This window comes from Rhinopithecus bieti, unplaced genomic scaffold (assembly GCF_001698545.2).
Source record: "Rhinopithecus bieti isolate Rb0 unplaced genomic scaffold, ASM169854v2 scaffold_15133, whole genome shotgun sequence".
In the NCBI taxonomy this organism is placed as follows: domain Eukaryota; kingdom Metazoa; phylum Chordata; class Mammalia; order Primates; family Cercopithecidae; genus Rhinopithecus; species Rhinopithecus bieti.
In genome coordinates, this window is record NW_016808815.1 from 1,823,680 (window position 1) to 1,842,476 (window position 18,797).

The window sequence follows — 18,797 nt, forward strand, 5'->3', positions numbered from 1 at the left end:
AGCCCTGGTTTACTAGCCTGAGCCAGATTGATTTGTCCTCTGCAGCCATGGTAGCTGATTGACCCCAAGGAGTTGAGTGCCACCAAATCCAATCAACTGAACTCATGCAAACCTGGCCTGGGTCCAAGTTCATTAATAATCCTACGTAAATGGGCTAAGGCGTGAATGATTGAGGAATGTCATAAAGCTCACAATCCAGTTATTTGAAAAGGCTTCTATAAAGTTCTTGACTACTATAAGCATGTGGTCACCCACACTAATTATCTAGCAACTTTCAGTGAGCATACCATCCCATTTTAAGAGAAATTTAAAGACACGTTATTTTGCCTAGGCATTTCTTTCTAATTGCAATTATCGTTGACGTTCTCTGCTTGGCTTAGCCTAAAAAAGCTTACCTTCACTCAAACCATTTTCACATATGATTTGGTTCTCAAAACAGCCCTGGGAGTGGGACGTGCATTATTATCTTCACTTTGAGGAGCAGGAAAAGATTTTTAAAAGTTAAGCCCAGAATCACAAGGCAGAGTAACTCTGGGAGCCCATGTGAAGGTAGAACCTCGACTCACTCTCCATCTGCACCTCACAGCCCTTGAGGCTCTCCCGTAACAGTAAACCCCCTGGAGTTTCCGTCCCAGTGGTGTTTCTGTTCTTTCCCAAATTCAAATATGGTGAAATCTACCTTGTTTTACAGGGAACCAAAAAATAAAATGGGAACCTTTATGCACAATTGATAGCAAATCAAGGCTTTAGAATTTTAACAACATATTAGATTTAAGACAATGTCCGCAGTGATTAAAGTGTATCTGACAGCCTCCTTATATCAATTTTACTGGGCTCTTCAGAGCTTTTCTTTTCTTTCTTTCTTTTTTAACCTTTCTCTTTGACTTAGCCTTCTGCCACTTTCAATTTATATATCTGCCTTTTGTTTTCTAATCCCCTGGTCATTTTGATGTTTTCAAATCATTAAATTTATGTATGTTTCTTCATGAATCTTATTTTCTGCCCCACTGGCCACTCTATTACTTTTCAGGGGTTTTTTTTTCTTTTTCCCATTTAGAAATGCTTTAGAAATTACTTAACTCATAAGAGTAGCAGAATTGTCAAGGTATAGAAAGTCATAAGCCTTTGGGGTAGTACAGTGATTGCTGGCTCATCCCTTTCTTATGTATTAAAGGATTGAAAACAATAAGTGGCAAATGGCTTTTACGGCAGAATTCTCACATTTAAATGAGTGTGTGGTCATCTCAGAAGTTACGTGGAAGAGATATGCATCCTAATCCAAATGGCACTATCCTATATAAGACATTTTCTAGATCTTTCTTGGAAGTGCATACAGAGGCCATCTACCACTCCTTTAAGAAAAATGACTTTATATTCACAGGAAAGCCTTCCTTTGTCTGTTACTTTTTTCTTGGTACTTCTCAATTCTCCCTGATCATCAGTGTAGCCTCATCTCCCTCTGTCTCATTGAGAGCTGGTTGTGGGTCACAGTGAGAGCATATAGCATTCCTGCCAGTAAACCCAGTGATAGACATGGGCTCTCTACTACCTGTGACCTTCCTGCTATAACAATGGGTCGGTGAGTTGACACTTGCATGCCACTAGCTGAACTTTATACAGCAAAGTGTGAGAAATTTCACTTGCCTGAATTGATGACCACCTCGACTATTTGATTTTGGTAATAGATGTTGGCAATAACTAACAGTCTACAAAAGGTGAAAGGAATTAGTGAAATGCCTAGCATCCATTTTTTCCCCAATTATGGCAATGATATGGAAGGAAGACATACACAGCTGATAACTGTGTGTTCATACACTAGGTACACATTTAATGCTTTGCACTAAAGACACATTTTCAGCTGGGATTTATGACTGTCGTTACATGCATAGGCCAATGAGACAGGTGTTTTATTTAAATTTAAATTTTCTGAATGGAGTTTTGGAGCAGAACAACCAATGGACAGTAGCGTTAGTCTTGATAAAGCCTTGGGGCTGGTCTGTGAGGTAAGAGTGCAGGAGGGGTCATGAATATTCCATTTCAGTGCTGGGCCTTTTTTATTCACCAGTTCCCAGAACACCTTTCCCTTCCCACAGCTCAGATCTTTAGAAAGACTCTGCTAAAACTTACTCCCTCTCTGTGACAGGTAATCATCATCAAGGCACTCATTTATTTTCATGTCCAGTTCTAGACAGTTCGTAGGTAAGGGAGACATCATTCCGAATTACCTTTTCAGCGAGTAGTAGGGGAGGCCTGCTGCCATTTGGATTAAGGCATGTTACACACCCCCTGACCATCTGTTTTCACCTATGAGTGACTTGACAAATGGGCCCTTCAGCTTAGTTCATTTTTTTTAAGGTCATGATAAAGCCAGTGATTTGTCTTGAGAAAGGTAACACGCAGAACCCATGTGTTCTCAGAACTGTGTTCATGTCATCATTTTGGTTTAGTGTTCAGCACCTTGGAAAAATCATGCCAGACGTGTTAATGAAGAGAATCTGAAGATCATTATTTATTCATTCAATCAGTAATTATTTATTGACCCCCTGCGAGATGCAAGAAATAAATAAAATGAATAATCACCACTCACGTTTATCTTACTTATAGGCTAAGATCTGTATCACGTGCTACACATTCATCATTTAATTTAATCCCCTCAATGACCCTATGAGGTGAGAACTTCTGACACTTTAAGAAGTTATACAGATCAGGTGTAGTGACACATGCCTTTAGGCCCAGCTATTCAGGAGTCTGAGGTGGGAGAATTGTTTGAGCCTGGGAGGTCAAAGCTGCAGTGAGCCATGATCGCACCACTGCACTCCAGCCTGAGCAACAGAGCAAGGCCCTGTTGCGGGAAAAAAAAAAAAAAAAAAAAAGAAGAAGTTATATAACGTGCCATTATTACATGACTAGAAACCAGCAGAACTAAGATTTGACCCCAAAACCCAAGCTTTTGTATGTAAAACACTGTTTAAAGAAAAATGTATACAGGATGTATCTAAGTGCTAATTTCACCCAAAGTTTCAAACATTGTTATCTCAGTAAGTGCATGTGTTTGCCACAATGTTCAATATGTAAAACTGTTCAGACACTTGTAGAAAAGATGATTCTGAGAGTACTGCTTGCTATCACACTTTTAAAATGTCCATTTTCTTGAGTGGAATTATTGACAGAATGATTAAATCCTTGATTTTATCTACTCATTCAATCTAGAATGATCGATAGAATCTCATATTTTAGTTTCCTCCAGTCAGATCGATTCAATATTTATGGGATTCCTACACTGCGTAAGACTGTCCTAAGTCATAGGATACATAAATACCTAAGATACCTGCTCTGCTCCCAAAAAACTGCAGTCCAAAGGAGAGGGCATACATCTATGCTGCCAACTCTAGTACAAGCAATCTGGTAATGGTGGACTAAGTATAATGGTACTACAGAGAGAGGGAAAGGAGTGAGACATTGTGACTGGAATGATTAGGTTGTCTTCCTAGAAGGAGTGGTGTTTCAGGTGGCCACTGAAGGATAAATACCATTTCCACTTGTAAAAGAAGAGGTAGGGAATTCTAACAGAAAAGATAACGAGCAGAGGATGAAAACATCAGAAGCCTTCAGGGAATATAGTCCAGCATGACTGTAGCATGGGATATGAGTTGGGGAGAGGGGATCATATGCACACCAGTCATATTTGGAACATTTTGGGAATATCTATAAACATATAAAACCACTAATGAGGAACTGTGTTTATGTGTATCATCAACAAAAGAAGCTATGGCTTACATATAATTTATGCCCATCATGTAATGCTGCTTTTTACCTATTTCATTGAAACATTAATTGGAGTAGAGATGTTCTGTATGATGATTCTGCAGAAAAAGACAAGAACCAAAACAAGCAACTTGTTCCGATTCAGCATGCCTAGGGCTTTCCAGCACATCCCAACCTGAGTTCCGTTTGACAAGGAAAGGCCAGTTATGGGCATTTACAATTGCAGGGACGTCTGGGAAGCAGAGTCTTCGGGGAACTGGATACAGAGAAGGTGATCAGTGTCCTAATGGTAGAATTTGCTTCCTCTTATAGGTGCATGGTTGGCTATGTGAATGCCAGCTTGTCTGTATTTCGAATTTCTGACTTTGAGAACCGATCTGAGCCTGAATCAGATGGCAGTGAGTTCTCGGGGACTCCTCTTAAGTACTGCAGGTGAGTGTGGCACCCAGCATGGCTCTGCGTAAGCTGAGCTGGCTCCACCGTGGAGAGATTTTACTCTGAAGGCCCCTTCTGGCTGAGTGTGTTTAAAGCAGTGACTGTCAATCTCAACAATGCATTAAAAGCACATGGAAAATTTTCAAGCCTTCTCTTGCCCGGGATGCATCCCAAACCAATTAAAACAGAATGTAAGGGGGTGGAACTCAGAAACCAGGTGCAGTCAGAATTGAGAACTGCTGGCTTAAAGGGAAAAACCAAAAATATAGTAGTGAAGGTTATACCCTGGCTCCAGGGACTCAGGGACAATCTCCATGGGGGTTGAGTGACAGCTGTTGAGGGCACTTGTCTTTGTTCTGTTTCTCTCTCTTGCCCAGAATATATCACATCACATTTCTAAATGTTGAAGAACTCAGAAGCATGTGGAAAGAGGCCCAGTTCATTTCAGATTCCACCACAGTAGCCTCTGCAATGTGTGCTCATTCTCTTTTTCTCTCCCTCTAAAAGGAAATTAATTAAACTGTTCCTCTTGATGTGTATCTATACAAACACACATGAAGGAGAATTTGTTGAGCACCTACTCTGTGCCAGAAACTGTTACTCCATTTAATCATCACATCAGCTTTCTAAGTTAGGTAATATTATCTCATCTGACATGATAAAACCATTGACTAAAAGCTCAATGAGATTACTTGTATACAGCTCTTGAAGAGTCCAGATGGCACCTTTTTCTCTTAATACTTTGATGTTATAAGAATTTTGTGTGCTCACACCTGTAATCCCAGCACTTGGGGAAGCCAAGGTGGGAGGATCACTTAAGTCCAGGCAGTCAAGGCTGCAGTGAGCTATGATAGCACCACTGCATTCAAACTATGGAGCAAGAGCTTGTCTCAAAAACAAAACAAAGAATTTTGGAGATTCCCCATCATGACATTCTATGTCCTCCCTGTAATCAAAGCCACAAGGAAGAACAGCCATAGAGTCCTAGATGCTTTGACATAGGGACTTTTGTAATGATTCACTTCAATCCATCATCTTACAGAAGGTGAGGCTGAGGACCAGAAATGGTAATTGATTTGTCTGGAGAGATACAACAAAGCTAGAGTAGAATTCAAGGCTCCCAACTTTCATCACAGTGTTCTTTCAAGTAGCTTCATTAGTGGACATGCTGCACCATGTGGATATAACTCTCTCCCACCTGCCACACAGCCTGGAAAGGACTCTAGACAGAGTCATCGTAGTGAGGCTCCAGCATCACTCTTTCTGACATTAATAAATAATACTTAGGGATGGGAATTTTCAGCTTTCTGTGAACCAAAACCAGATGATTCTTCTTTTGTAGATTAACTTTGTAACCACTTGCTATAAAATAATGTGTCTTCTTTGTTCCTTCTCTTCCCTTTGCCTGTAATTGATTTTTTTTCAGAGAAATGGCACAGGCACAGAAACTGATGTTGAGACCTGTTAGCAGCCTAGATTTACCCACTTAGTCCCAGTCTAAGAAACTAGATCCTAGAGAGCAGAAATTGGGTTGGCCTGCTAGAACAAGTGACATTCTGCTTACCATGTGGCGAAGAGAGACATGAATACCCAGTGAGCCTGGGCAGGGGCAGTTCAAGAGGACAAGAGAGGGTGAGAGAAGGCAGGGGCTCCCCATTTCTGTGCAGTGACAGTGCACCCTCCACCCCTTTAAACACTCATGCCAAGTTCCCAGGTCTCATTGGCTGTCACATCTCATCAGATGGCTTATTTCCTTTCCCACATGGAGTAACAAGTAAGATGGGGAGAAAGACTGGCTGGAATATAATCTAGTGCCACTCCCTGTTGCAGTCTGGTGGAGAAGCAAGCAATTAAGCAACAGTTGATGCTTTCTTCAGTAGATTTTCCACTTGCTTGTCCAGACCATTTCATACATGAAATTACTTAGTAAACAATGTTAGAGGCATACAGAATCCTAAGTATAAAATGCTTCAAAATAAAATGCCAACTATTGTTTGGAGTTAAAAACTCTGTAATCATTTGAAAATAAGATAAAAATACAGAGTCTTTCTCCTCTTCTGCTTCCTGGCTCATAATTCTTCCTGCCTGTCCCACATAGTAACATAAAAGTATATTCCACAAATTATTAATGTGAATGGAGTTGTTGATGCTGGCACCATTAAGTTAAATTATGATTGTTTTGTTTAGCAGTTTTCTTAAAAGTCCCCTAAAGAAAACGTTTTCAAATTTCTAATTAAAATCACATGAAATAATATTTTCAGGTTTGTTTTCAGTCATATAGCAGGTGAGGCACTTGGGTCAGCTCTCGGGCTGAACACATCTAAACATGTAGAGAAAATTTAAAACACCTTCTCAAATGCATCGATGACCTGGGAAGAATATTTGCTATTCTAAGGCAGAAAGGAGTGGTACACAGAGCATTGCAGCCAACTTTTACCCAAAAGGAATGTGCTGAAGTGAGTGGACTTGAGCTTTCTTTTTCAAAGCTTTCCATGGTTAGGGAAAGTGAAAGAAAATACAGAGTCCAGGTGCGGTGGCTCATGCCTGTAATCCCAGCACTTTGGGAGGCTAAGGTGACTATATAGCTTAAGGTCAAGAGTTTGAGATCAGCCTGGGCAACATGGTAAAACCCTGTCTCTACCAAAAAATACAAAAAAATTAGCCAGGCATTGTTCTGCACACCTGTAGTCCCAGCTACTTGGGAGGTGGGAGGATCACTTGAGCCTGGGAGGCAGAGATTGCAGTGAGCCAAGATCGCAGCACTGCACTCCAGCCTGGGTGACAGAACAAGACTCTGTCTCAACATTAAAGAAAATATAGGAATGACCAGCCTGTAAGTATATACTTATATACTATATAAAACAACCATAATATACTCACACTAGAGTCTATTATACAGCAATAAAAATAAACTGCATGCAATAATGTGAATGAATCTTAGTAACATAATAGTAAAAAAAAAAAAAAAAAAGCAAGCCCTAGCAAACTATATATAGTATAGTACCCTTTCTATAAAGTTCCAAAACAAACTAAATAGTACAATATTCAGACGAATGTATATACATATAAGTTAAAGATAAAAATGAAATTCAGGGTAAATGAAGCGATTGATATAAGTTCCTGGTAATGTTTTAGTTCTTGGGCTTCACAGTGAATTTATGAGAGTATGTTGTATTATTAAAGTATTGCTTTAATGGAGTCACATGGATTAAAGTTCTCTGAATAGTACCTGGCCCCCAATAGGTATTCAGCAAACATTTGTGGAATTTTATGCTGATTCAAAAGTGATAGCTGGAGGATACATTAGGAAGGACTCTTCTAGTGGCAAGTGGCAGAAATCCAGGGTAAACTGACTTAAACAACAAAAAAATGTATTGGTTCAGGTAACTGGGAGATTCAAGGGATGATACGAACTTCAGTAATGGCTGGATCCCAGGCCTCAAGCAGTGTCAGCAGGATGCTGCTTCTATGCTGGCTCTGCTTTGCTTTCTTGACTTCCTTCTCAAGCAGGCTCTCTCACTCCATACAAGGCCACCAGCAGTCCCAGGCTTTTGCCTTCCATGGGCTTAGTGATTTTTCACTACGTGATAGTTCCAGCAGACATCTTGATGATGTCACTGATCAGGTCTGGCTCATCTTTTGAGCTGAGATCAGGCAGGTGGAGGGGGAAGTCCTAGCCAACCCACACAAATGTTTCCCCAGAGGAGAAGAGATATTGTTTTATCAGAAGAAAAATGCTGGACAAGCAAAACAACAGATATCTAGTATAGAGAAACTGTTCAAACTTCTCTCCTATTGAATGAGAACTATGTAATGAGAATGGAAGAGATTTTAGAATGAGAAAAATCATAGCTTGAATGCAACATTCTCCTGTGTCTTTATAGATACCGGGACTACCGTGACCCGCCTCATTCACTGGTGCCCTATGGCTACACACTGCAGTTTTGGCATGTCCTAGCTGCTCGATTAGCTTTTATCATTGTCTTTGAGGTAAGTTTCTTCAGCCAAATTCTTTATTTCCTTTGACATAATGAAGTTAGTAGGAGTAATGAATAAAAATAAGTGGTAGGGATTTTGAATGTGATTATCTATACTTCCAGAAGTAGTAGTGTCATATTATGTAACCTATTTTGATCTTTTCTTTTCTTAATTGAAATATTTGATTTTTCCAAGACATATTTGAAAGTCCATAGTTGGTTTGTAATGGACAAATCTGAACTCATTGGTCCTAAATGTAATTTCCTGGGGCTATAGTTCTTAAACTTTAAGAAAATGCAGTTTTCCATCCTCACTCCCAGATGTTCTGACATATCATGTCTGTCACTTGCTTTTCATGAGCTCCCTGTAATGATTCTGATTATAAGCATTCTGGGACCGTAGTTTAGAAACATTTGGAAAATATCAGCCCAGTAAGACTCATTCTTTTTTTTTTTTTTTCTTTTTCAACTTTTATTTTAGATACAGTGGGTACATGTGCGAGTTTGTTACAAACTTACATTGCGTGATGTTGAGGTTTGGGGTGTGACTGAACCCACCACCCAGATAGTGAGCATAGTATCTAACAGGTAGTTATTCACCCCTTGTCCCCTCCCTCTCTCCCCTCTCTATTAGTCCCCAGTGTCTTTTGTTCTCATCTGTATGTCCATGTGTACCCAGTGTTTAGCTTCCACTCTAAGTACATACAGTAAGAACGTGCATTGCTTAGTTTTCAGTTTCTACATTAGTTCACTTAAGATAACAGCCTCCAGCTACATCCACGTTGCTGCAAAGGACATGGTTTCATTCTTTTTTATGGCCACATAGTATTCCATGGTGTATATATACCACATTTTCTTTATCCAGTCCACCATTGATGGGTACCCAGGTTGATTCCATGTCTTTGCTATTGTGAGTAGTCCTGTGATTGACACATGAGTACATGTCTTTTTGGTAGAATGCTTTATTTTCCTTTGGGTATATACCCAGGAATGGGATTGCTGGGTTGAATAGTAGTTAAACCCTTTGTTCTTTGAAAAATCTCCAGACTGTTTTACACAGTAGCTGGACTAATTTACATTTCCACCAACAGTGTGCAGGTGTCCCCTTTTCTCTGCGGCCTTGCCAGCATCTGTTAATTTGTTTATTTTCTTTCTTTTTTTTTTTTTTTTTTGTAGGCTGAGTCTCTCTCTATCACCCAGGCTGGAGTGCAGTGGCAGTCTCAGCTCACTGCAACCTCTGCCTCCTGGGTTCAAGCAATTTTCTGCGTTAGCCTTCCAAGTAAGGGGATTACAGGCGCCATGGGATTACAGGCACCACCACCATACCTGGCTAATTTTTGTATTTTTAGTAGAGACAGAGTTTCACCATCTTGGCCAGGCTGCTCTTGAACTCCTGACCTCATGATCCACCTGCCTTGGCCTCCCAAAGTGCTGGGATTACAGACATGAGCCACTGCGCTTGGCCTAACTTTCTAATAAAAGCCGTACTGACTGGTGTGAGATGGTATCTCATTGTGATTTTGATTTGCATTTCTCTAATCTCCTTAGAGATTCTGGGCATTTTTTCATATTATTGTTGGCTGCTTGTGTATCTTCTTTTGAGAAGTAACTGTTTGTATCCTTTGCCTACTTTTTAATGGGGTTATTTGTTTTTTACGTGTTGATTTGTTTAAGTTCCTTACAGATTCTGGATATTAGACCTTTATTAGATGTGTAGTTTGCAAATATTTTCTCCCATTCTGTACATTATCTGTTTACTTCTTTGATAGTTTATCTTGCTGTGCAGAAGCTCTTTAGTTTAATCAGATTTGACTTAGCAATTTTTGCTTTTGTTGCAATTGCTTTTGAGGACTTCACCATAAATTCTTTGCCCAGGCCAATATTGAGAAGGGTATTTCCTAGGTTTTCTTCTAGCATTTTTATAGTTTGAGGTTTTACATTTAAGTCTTTAATTCATTTTGAGTTAAATTTTGTATATGATGATAGGTAGAAGTCCAGTTTCATTCTTTCGCATGTGGATAGCCAGTTATCTCAGCACCATTTATTGAACAAGGAATTCTTTCCCCATTGCTTATTTTTGTCAAGTTTGAGATTCACTTTTTCTGAATGTCTCCAATTATTGCCATCATTACCACACATATTGAAATATACTGATTCATATAGTTAATTTATGATTTTCAAATAGTTATCAGGATTTCCCAACATGATCATAAGCATTTTCCAATGGGACTGGGTTTTACAAGTGGTACTTCAGGTTGGGTATCATCACGGAATTATTTGTATTCAAGCATCCAAATAAGTATTTATTAGCTAGGACCCAAAATGGAATTATAAAGTAAAATCTGTCTAGCAATTGTCTATATTATGTGTCAATAAAAATGTGTTATCTATTTTCTTTCAGGGTTTAAGAAAATTGCTATAAAAATAGTTTGCATTTCTGTGGCTCTAGTCATAAATGGAAATTTCATATCTTGTCACATATATTAAAGCCAGATTAATAAAAGCCAAGGTTGCCTCTTGGTTTGGATCTAAAGTTTCCTAGACCTCTTCAAGACTATTCTATCACTGCTTTTTCCTTCACTGCAGGGAACCAAGAGAAGAAAATATTAAGCTGCTCTTCCCTGGAAATTAGCTTACCAATGGCACGATCTCTCTTTAAAGAAGATATTTTTAAGCCATCACTGTCTTAGAATTTTTCAAACAAAACTTATTGTCGTTTGTTTGGGTTTTTTTGTTTGCGTTTTTTATTTTAAGTTCCGGGGTACATGTGCAGGACGTGCAGGTTTGTCACATAGGTAAACGTGTGCCACGGTGATCTGCTACACAGATCAACCCATCACACAGGTGTTAAGCTCAGCATCCCTTAGCTATTCTTCCTGATGCTCTCCCTTCCCCCCCACCCCACCCCAACAGGCCCCAGTGTGTGTTGTTTCCCACCATGTGTCCATGTGTTCTCATCATTCAGCTCCCACTTATAAGTGAGAACATGTGGTATTTGGTTTTCTATTCCTTTGTTAGTTTGCTGAGGAAAACAGCTTCCAGTTCTATCCATGTCCCTGCAAAGACATGATCTCATTCCTTTTTATGGTTTCATAGTATTCCATGGTGTATATGTACCACATTTCTTTATCTAGTCTATCACTGACTGGCGATTTTATGCCTTTGCTATTGTGAATAGTGCTGCAATGAACATATGCATGCATGTATGTTTATAATAGAATGATTTATATTCCTTTCTAATAAGAGCCGTACTGACTGGTATGAGATGGTATCTCATTTTGGTTTTGATTTGCATTTCTCTAACTTCCTTAGAGATTCTGAGCATCTTTTCATATTATTGTTAGCTGCTTGTATATCTTCTTTTGAGAAGTATCTGTTTGTGTCCTTTGCCATACAAGTTATAGAATTGCTGGGTAAAATAGTATTTCTGCTTGTAAATCATTGAGGACTTGCCACGCTGTCTTCCACAATGGTTGAATTAGTTTATACTCCCACCAACAGTGTAAAGGTGTTCCTTTTTCTCTGAAACCTTGCCAGCATCTGTTGTTTCTGGACTTTTAAATAATCAACATTCTGACAGGCGTAAGATGGTATCTCACTGTGATTTTTACTTACATTTCTTTAATTATCAATGATGTTGAGCTTTTTTTCATATGTTTGTTGGCCGCATGAATGTCTTCTTTTGAAGAGTGTTTATGTCTTTTGCCCACTTTTTAATGGAGTTGCTTGGTATTTTCTTGTAGATGTGTTTAAGTTCCTTGTAGACCCTGGATATCAGACCTTTTGTCAGATGGATAGATTGCAAAAATTTTCTCCCATTCTGTAGGTTAATTGTTTAATCTGATGATAGTTTTGTTTTGTTTTGTTTTGTTTTGTTTTGTTTTGTTTTGTTTTTTGTGCTGTGCAGAAGTGCTTTTGTTTAATTAGATCCCATTTGTCAGGTTTTTCTTTTGTTGCAATAGCTTCTGGTGTTTTCATCAAGAAATTTTTGCCCAAGCCTACATCCTGAATGGCATTGCCTAGATTTTCTTTTAGGATTTTTATAGTTTGGGGCTTTACATTTAAGTATTTAATCCATCTTGAGTTAACTTTTATAAAAGGTGTAAGGAAGGGGTTCAGTTTCGATTTTCTGCATATGGCTAGCCAGTTCTCCCAGAACCATTTATTAAATAGGGAATCCTTTCCCCCATTGCTTGCTTTTGTCAGGTTTGTCAAAGATCAGATGGTTGTAGATGAATGGTCTTATGTCTGAGATCTCTAATCTGTTCCATTGGTCTATGTGTCTGTTTTTGTACTAATACCATGCTGTTTTGGTTACTGTAGCCTTTTAGTATAATTTGAAGTTGGGTAGCATGATGCTTCCAACTTTGTTCTTTTTGCTTAGTCTTGTCTTGGCTATTTGGACTCTTTTGGTTCCACATGAATTTTAAAAGAGTTTCTTCTAATTCTGTGAAGAGTGTCAATGGTAATTTAATGGGAATAGCATTGAATCTATAAATTACTTTGGGCAGTAATCTATAAATTACTATAAATTGATTCTTCCTGTTCGTGAGCATGGAACATTTTTCCATCTGCTTGTGTCCTCTCTGATTTCCTTGAGCAGTGGTTTGTAGTTCTTGAAGAGGTCATTCACTTTTCTTGTTAGCTGTATTCCTAGGTATTTTATTCTTTTGTAGCAGTTGTGAATGGGAGTTCATCCATGATTTGGCTCTCTGCTTGCCTGTTGTTAGTGGTTAGGAATACTAATAATTTTTGCACATTAATTTTGTATTCTGAGACTCTGCTGAAGTTGCTTATCAGCTTAAGAAGCTTTTGGGCAAAAATGATGGGATTTTCTAGATACAGGATCATGTCATCTGCAAAAAAAAGATAATTTGACTTCCTCTCTTCCTATTTGAATACCCTTTTTTTATTTCTCTTGTCTGATTGCCTAGGCCAGAACTTCCAATACGCGTTGAAAAGGAGTGGTGAGAGAGGGCATCCTTGTCTTGTCCCGGTTTTCAAGGAGAATGCTCATTGAGAGTTTTTAACATGAAGGATGTTGAATTGTATCAAAGACCTTTTCTACATCTATTGAGAGAATCATGTGGTTTTTGTCTTTAGTTCTGCTTATGTGATGAAATGCTTATGTGATGTTTACTGATTTGCATATGTTAAACCAACTTTTTATCCCAGGGATGAAGCCAACTTGATCATGGTGGATAAGCTTTTTGACGTGCTGCTGGATTTGGTTTGCCAGTATTGTATTGAGGCTTTTTGTATCAGTGTTCATATTGGCCTGAAGCTTTTTGTTGTTGTTGTTGTCTCTCTGCCAGGTTTTGGTATCAGGATGACACTGGCCTCATAAATTAGTTAAGGAGGACTCCGTCTTTTTAATTTTTTGGAATAGTTTCCACAGAAATGGTATCAGCTCTTCATTGTACCTCTGGTAGAATTCAGCTGTAAATCTGTCAGACAAACTTTTTTAAAAGGTTGCCTTAAGTTATTTGACTTTTCAAATAGAATTTTCCATTTTCTTTTTCTTTTCTTTTTTTTTTTTTTTTTTTTTTTTTTTTTTTTTTGAGACAGAGTCTCACTCTGCTCACTATGTCACCCAGGCTGGAGTGCAGTGGCACAATCTCGGCTCACTGCAAGCTCCGCCTCTCGGGTTCACTCCATTCTCCTGCCTCAGCCTCCCGAGTAGCTACAGGCACCCGCCACCATGCCCGGCTAATGTTTTTTTGTTTTTTTTTTTTTTGTATTTTTTTAGTAAAGAAGGGGTTTCACCGTGTTAGCCAGGATGGTCTTGATCTCCTGACCTCGTGATCCGCCTACCTCACCCTCCCAAAGTGCTGGGATTACAGGCATGAGCCACCACACCCGGCCTCCATTTTCTTTTAATATTTTGTTATTAACTATTTGAAAATATGAGAACGATGCAGAAAAGCTTCCTAATTTTGTGTCATCCATGCATCACTAAATTTATCAAGTTTTAAATAAAACGAAGAGTACTTAGCAGTATCATTTGAACATGATTTAGTCTCTATTTAATACTTTAGAACTGTAAGAACCTTTAAATTGTCATCTAGTACTTTATCGTTTACCATTATATAGATGAACAGAAGTGACAGTGATTCTAGAATTCCAGCTATTAGTGTTTCAAGTAAAGAATTTGTGACAGTTTACCAGAAAGAAAAAAGCTTCTTCCTGAAGTGATCATTTCCCTAGGCCCACTGATAATTCTTATAACCAAGATTTGTAAAGCACTTGACAGTCTACAAGGCATTTTTAAACATTTTCTCATAATTCTGACAATACTCATTTTATAGATGAGTGGAATGAGGTTCAGAGAAATTAAATAATTCATCCTCAGGTAGACAGAAAGCCCTTAAGCTGTGAAAGCTACCAGCTTCAACCTGGGTTTTGTGACTCCACAGTATACGTTCTTCTGGATCTCCTTTGAATTAATTATCTGACCATTCTTTTCCCAACACCCTTCCGGACTCCTCTTTCTATTCCTTAGGTGGTGCCATCAGACCAGTTCAGGCCTCACCTGTCCTCTCATCTTGCATTATACACACCTCCCCTGACCTCTTTCCACTCTCCATATACCCCGGAGGGTCCACATCCTTCTTCAGCCAACTCTCTAACCTCATTTAAGATGCACAGTAGACCTGACTCTGTTACATTCTCCTCTGTGTTTTTAGCACCTCGTGTTTTGTATAAAGCACCTCATTTCATATCTGATCCCAGACCTCCCAAAAGACCTAAGGGATCGAATGAGAAGAGAGAAGTACTTGATTCAGGAGATGATGTATGAAGCAGAACTGGAACGTCTCCAGAAGGAACGAAAGGAGAGGAAGAAGAATGGAAAAGCACACCACAACGAGTGGCCGTGACCATGTAGGTGAGAGGTGTGCTCAGCATCTGAGGCCACTCCAAGGTTGAGTGGGTGCTTTAAAATCCCTGAAGCAAAGCTTACCATTGTTGCAGTAACAGGGATCAAAATAAACTCCTTAGAAGCTTCCCAATCCAAAAAAAGCTTGTCTTTCACTTTAATCATTGCAAATTTTGCTTGATCTGCCCCTCCCACATACCTTCTGCAACACTCCTCTGCCTTCTTGTCAGACTCTGGCCTATTAGTCAAGGTCTTCAGGAGTTGGCCTAGGTGTTCCCTGAAACAAAGCTTCCTCTCTCTTTTCCTCCAGCCGGGCTGTTTTCTTTAGTATCGCCAGGGAAATGTGCCCCTTCTTTCTGGGTGGGTGGGAGGCAGACATTAGCAAAGAGAATTCTTCCTGAAAGTCTCAGCAGCCAGAGACTAAGGTGCAACAGGGCTCTCCTGGGCTGCAGGACCAGTAACTGATGAAGAATTTCTTCTGGCCCCACCACTACTGGCTGCTTTCTTCCCAAACAGGTCATTTCTAATTTTTGCTTGAAAGCATGGTATCTGCCTGTCTGTCTCTGTTTCCCCAATAGTTGGCAGGATGTCATGTTGCTTCAGACTGCCCTTCTGACTCAGTCTGTTCACCCATAAAGCAAGCATAAAAATGTTTATACCATCCCTGACTCCGTTTGGGGTTACAAATTCTTTGAATGCCTTTGGTGCATGGTAAGTACAAACCATCACACATCATGTTTTAAAGCAATTGTGTAAACATCAGATCTTTATGCCTTCTTTTCTCTTTCCAGAAAATAGTCCCTTTCCAGGCCAAGCACCTGAATTCTGTTTACTTATTCTGGCTGTGCAAAAGCACACTCAAGTGAATGACTGAAAATGCAACCGCAGTGCATGTTGCAGATATCGGCGGCCGCAAGAGGGTCAGCATCCAGTAGAGGACTGGTGTTGGAGTCACAGTGCTGTGAAATCACGTTGCAGTCCAGTGCACAATTGCTATCTATCCATAGACCATTCTTGACCAAGCAAGCATGCACATGTGGGCAGTTACATTCTCAAGTTTTTAAAATCAAGGGGAACTTGTATACTGGGCCTGTTTTTCAGCCTGTTTGCTACCTTTTTTGCATTCTATCCCATGTGAATTTTACGGACACTGGGCTAAAAAGGGTATTTAGACACATGGACACACATTCCTAGAATGTCATCATATGGTCCTAATTCCATGTCACCAACAACACAGACAAGACCCTGTTTACAACTTTTTCTTTCCTTTTTTTAATTTTAGACCTTTCTGAGAAGATTATTATATATGACATATCTATAGCTATGTGTATGGCCATAGATGTATTTCTGTGTGTACATATGTATAGTCATGTATTCCTGCATATGTACATACAAATACAGAGATATATAAAGTACATAGAAATTCCTTACTTGTAAATAGCCAAAAACTACTGACATGAATGATGAATTTTCACATTTAAATAGTCATCAACATGAAGCCATGACTAATGCTTGTATAATGTGATGCAATAAAATTTAAAATAAATTTATGCACATGGAATATTTTCAGCTGGCTCTTCTGAAATTCTGTTGTCTTTTTGTCCCAAAGAATAAGAGGAATCACAGAATCAGTGGAATCTTTAATGTGAGGAGAATATCTGAGGGACTTTGCAGGAAATCAGAGGTTTATTGAATAAATGCATGCAAAAACAAACAGTACAGCCAAATATCAGCATATGTTTCTGAAGAACTTTTTCCCCAATCTTGACGGTGGAATATTTTAAATATAAGCCATAATGAATATGCCATAATTTGAGGATTTGATAACCTACCCAATTTTATAAGTCCTCATAAGACTAGAATATTAGAAATATCCTACTTCAACACTATAATCTTCATTTAAACCTCAGCTGTCCGCAATTAACAATTGCAAAAATACAGAACTAACCTAAGTGCCCATCAACCAACTAGTGGATAAATAAAATGTAGTATATATACCATGGACTAGTAGTTAGCCATAAACAGGAACAAAATAATGTCTTTTGCAGCAAAGCTAGAGGCCATTATTGTAAGTGAAGTAACTCAGGAATGCAAAACCAAATATCATATGTTCTCACTTATAAGTGGGAGCTAAGCTATGAAGATGCAAAGGTATAAGAATAATATAATGGACTTTGGGGACTCCAGGGGGAAGGGTGGAAGGAGGGTGAGTGATCAAAGACTGCATATTGGGCATAGTGTACACTGCCTGGATAACAGGTGCACCAGAATCTCAGAAATCACCATTAACGAACTTATCCATGTAACCAAAAACCACCTGCATCCAAAAAAAAACTATGAAGATAAAAAACAACAACAAAAAAGTTTTTTTAAAAAGCCTCTGTTGTCTGGATCACTCAGGAATGTAGTGATTCCAAACAGTTATCCAAATAGTTAGCAACCAGGCTGGGCGTGGTGGCTCATGCCTGTAATCCCAGCACTTTGGGAGGCCAAGGTGGGTGATTTGAGGTCAGGAGTTCAAGACTGGCCTGGCCAACATGGTGAAACCCTGCCTCTACTAAAACTACAAAAATTAGCCAGGCATGGTGGCGGGCACCTATAGTTCCAGCTATTTAGGAGGCTGAGGCAGGAGAATCACTTGAACCCAGGAGGTGGAGGTTGCAGTGAGCTGAGATCGCGCCACTGTACTCCAGCATGGGCAACAGAGCGAGACTCTGTCTCAGAACAAAGCAAGACAAAACAAAACAAATAGCAAGTAGGGTTAACCTTTAAACTAGCAAAATATATGTTGCCTGATTTTTTAAAGTGGAAACCTGTCTATAAATGCCATATACTTTCCAGATTTCTTATAGAAAGGAAATCGTATCCTTCCATTGATAATTCAGTGGCATCGCTGTAAAACTCCAACTTCTCTACAAATGTGTCTACCAAGCCTTGACCCCTGGGCTCCCCTAAAGCCTCCCATTGCACAGTCTGCCCTACTCACTCAGACTCTTTCCCCTGTGCAGTATTCCTCTCCTAGGACATGCATATCCATCTTACAGCCCCAGATAGCTTGTAAGTGACTGTATTAGTCTGTTCTCACGCTGCTAATAAAGACATACCCGAGACTGGGTAATTTATAAAGGACAGAGGTTTAATTGACTCATAGGTCCACATGGCTGGGGAGGCCTCACAATCATGGCAGAAAGCGAGTGAGGAGCAAAGTCACATCTTACATGGTGACAGGCAAGAGGGCTTGTGCAGGGGAACTGCCCTTTATAAAACCACTAGATTTTGTGAGACTTATTCACTATCATGAGAACAATATGGGGGAAACCGCCCCCATGATTCAGTTATCTCCACCTGGTCCCGCCCTTGACACGTGGGGATCATCACAATTCAAGGTGAGATTTGGGTGGTGACACAGCCAAACCATATCAGTGACAGAGGGCAAGAAATCCACCTTCCCCTTCTCCTTCCCCTTCCCCATTGCCCAACAGTGTGATGCCTTTACACAAGTTTTCAGTGCTTCTTAAATGACTCTAAAAGGGAGACAATAACATGTAATCAATTTAAATTCACTTTCCTGTAACTATATATTTCAACGTGAAAGAACTAAGGGTAGGACCTCAACTTCATATAATCCTGTACTCTAGAGAAGGAGTTAAAGCTACTCAGATCACATGTGATATGTAAGTGCCAGTTACTGTTTTTCCAAAACAGACATTGAGTAATTTCCCAAGTTGCCCATTGACTGTCAG

General features: G+C 39.4%; 1 protein-coding gene across 1 annotated transcript in view; it reads left to right on the top strand.

The window, feature by feature from the left end:
- Positions 1-16,627, top strand: part of ANO4 (anoctamin 4) — a 411,426-nt gene extending 394,799 nt beyond the window's left edge. Inside the window, 4 exon segments of the mRNA XM_017887290.1 lie at positions 4,078-4,197; positions 8,085-8,190; positions 14,864-15,059; positions 15,846-16,627. Of these exon segments, the coding sequence (XP_017742779.1) occupies positions 4,078-4,197; positions 8,085-8,190; positions 14,864-15,055 (418 nt within the window). The 3' untranslated portion in view covers positions 15,056-15,059; positions 15,846-16,627.
- Positions 16,628-18,797: the final 2,170 nt, after the last annotated feature.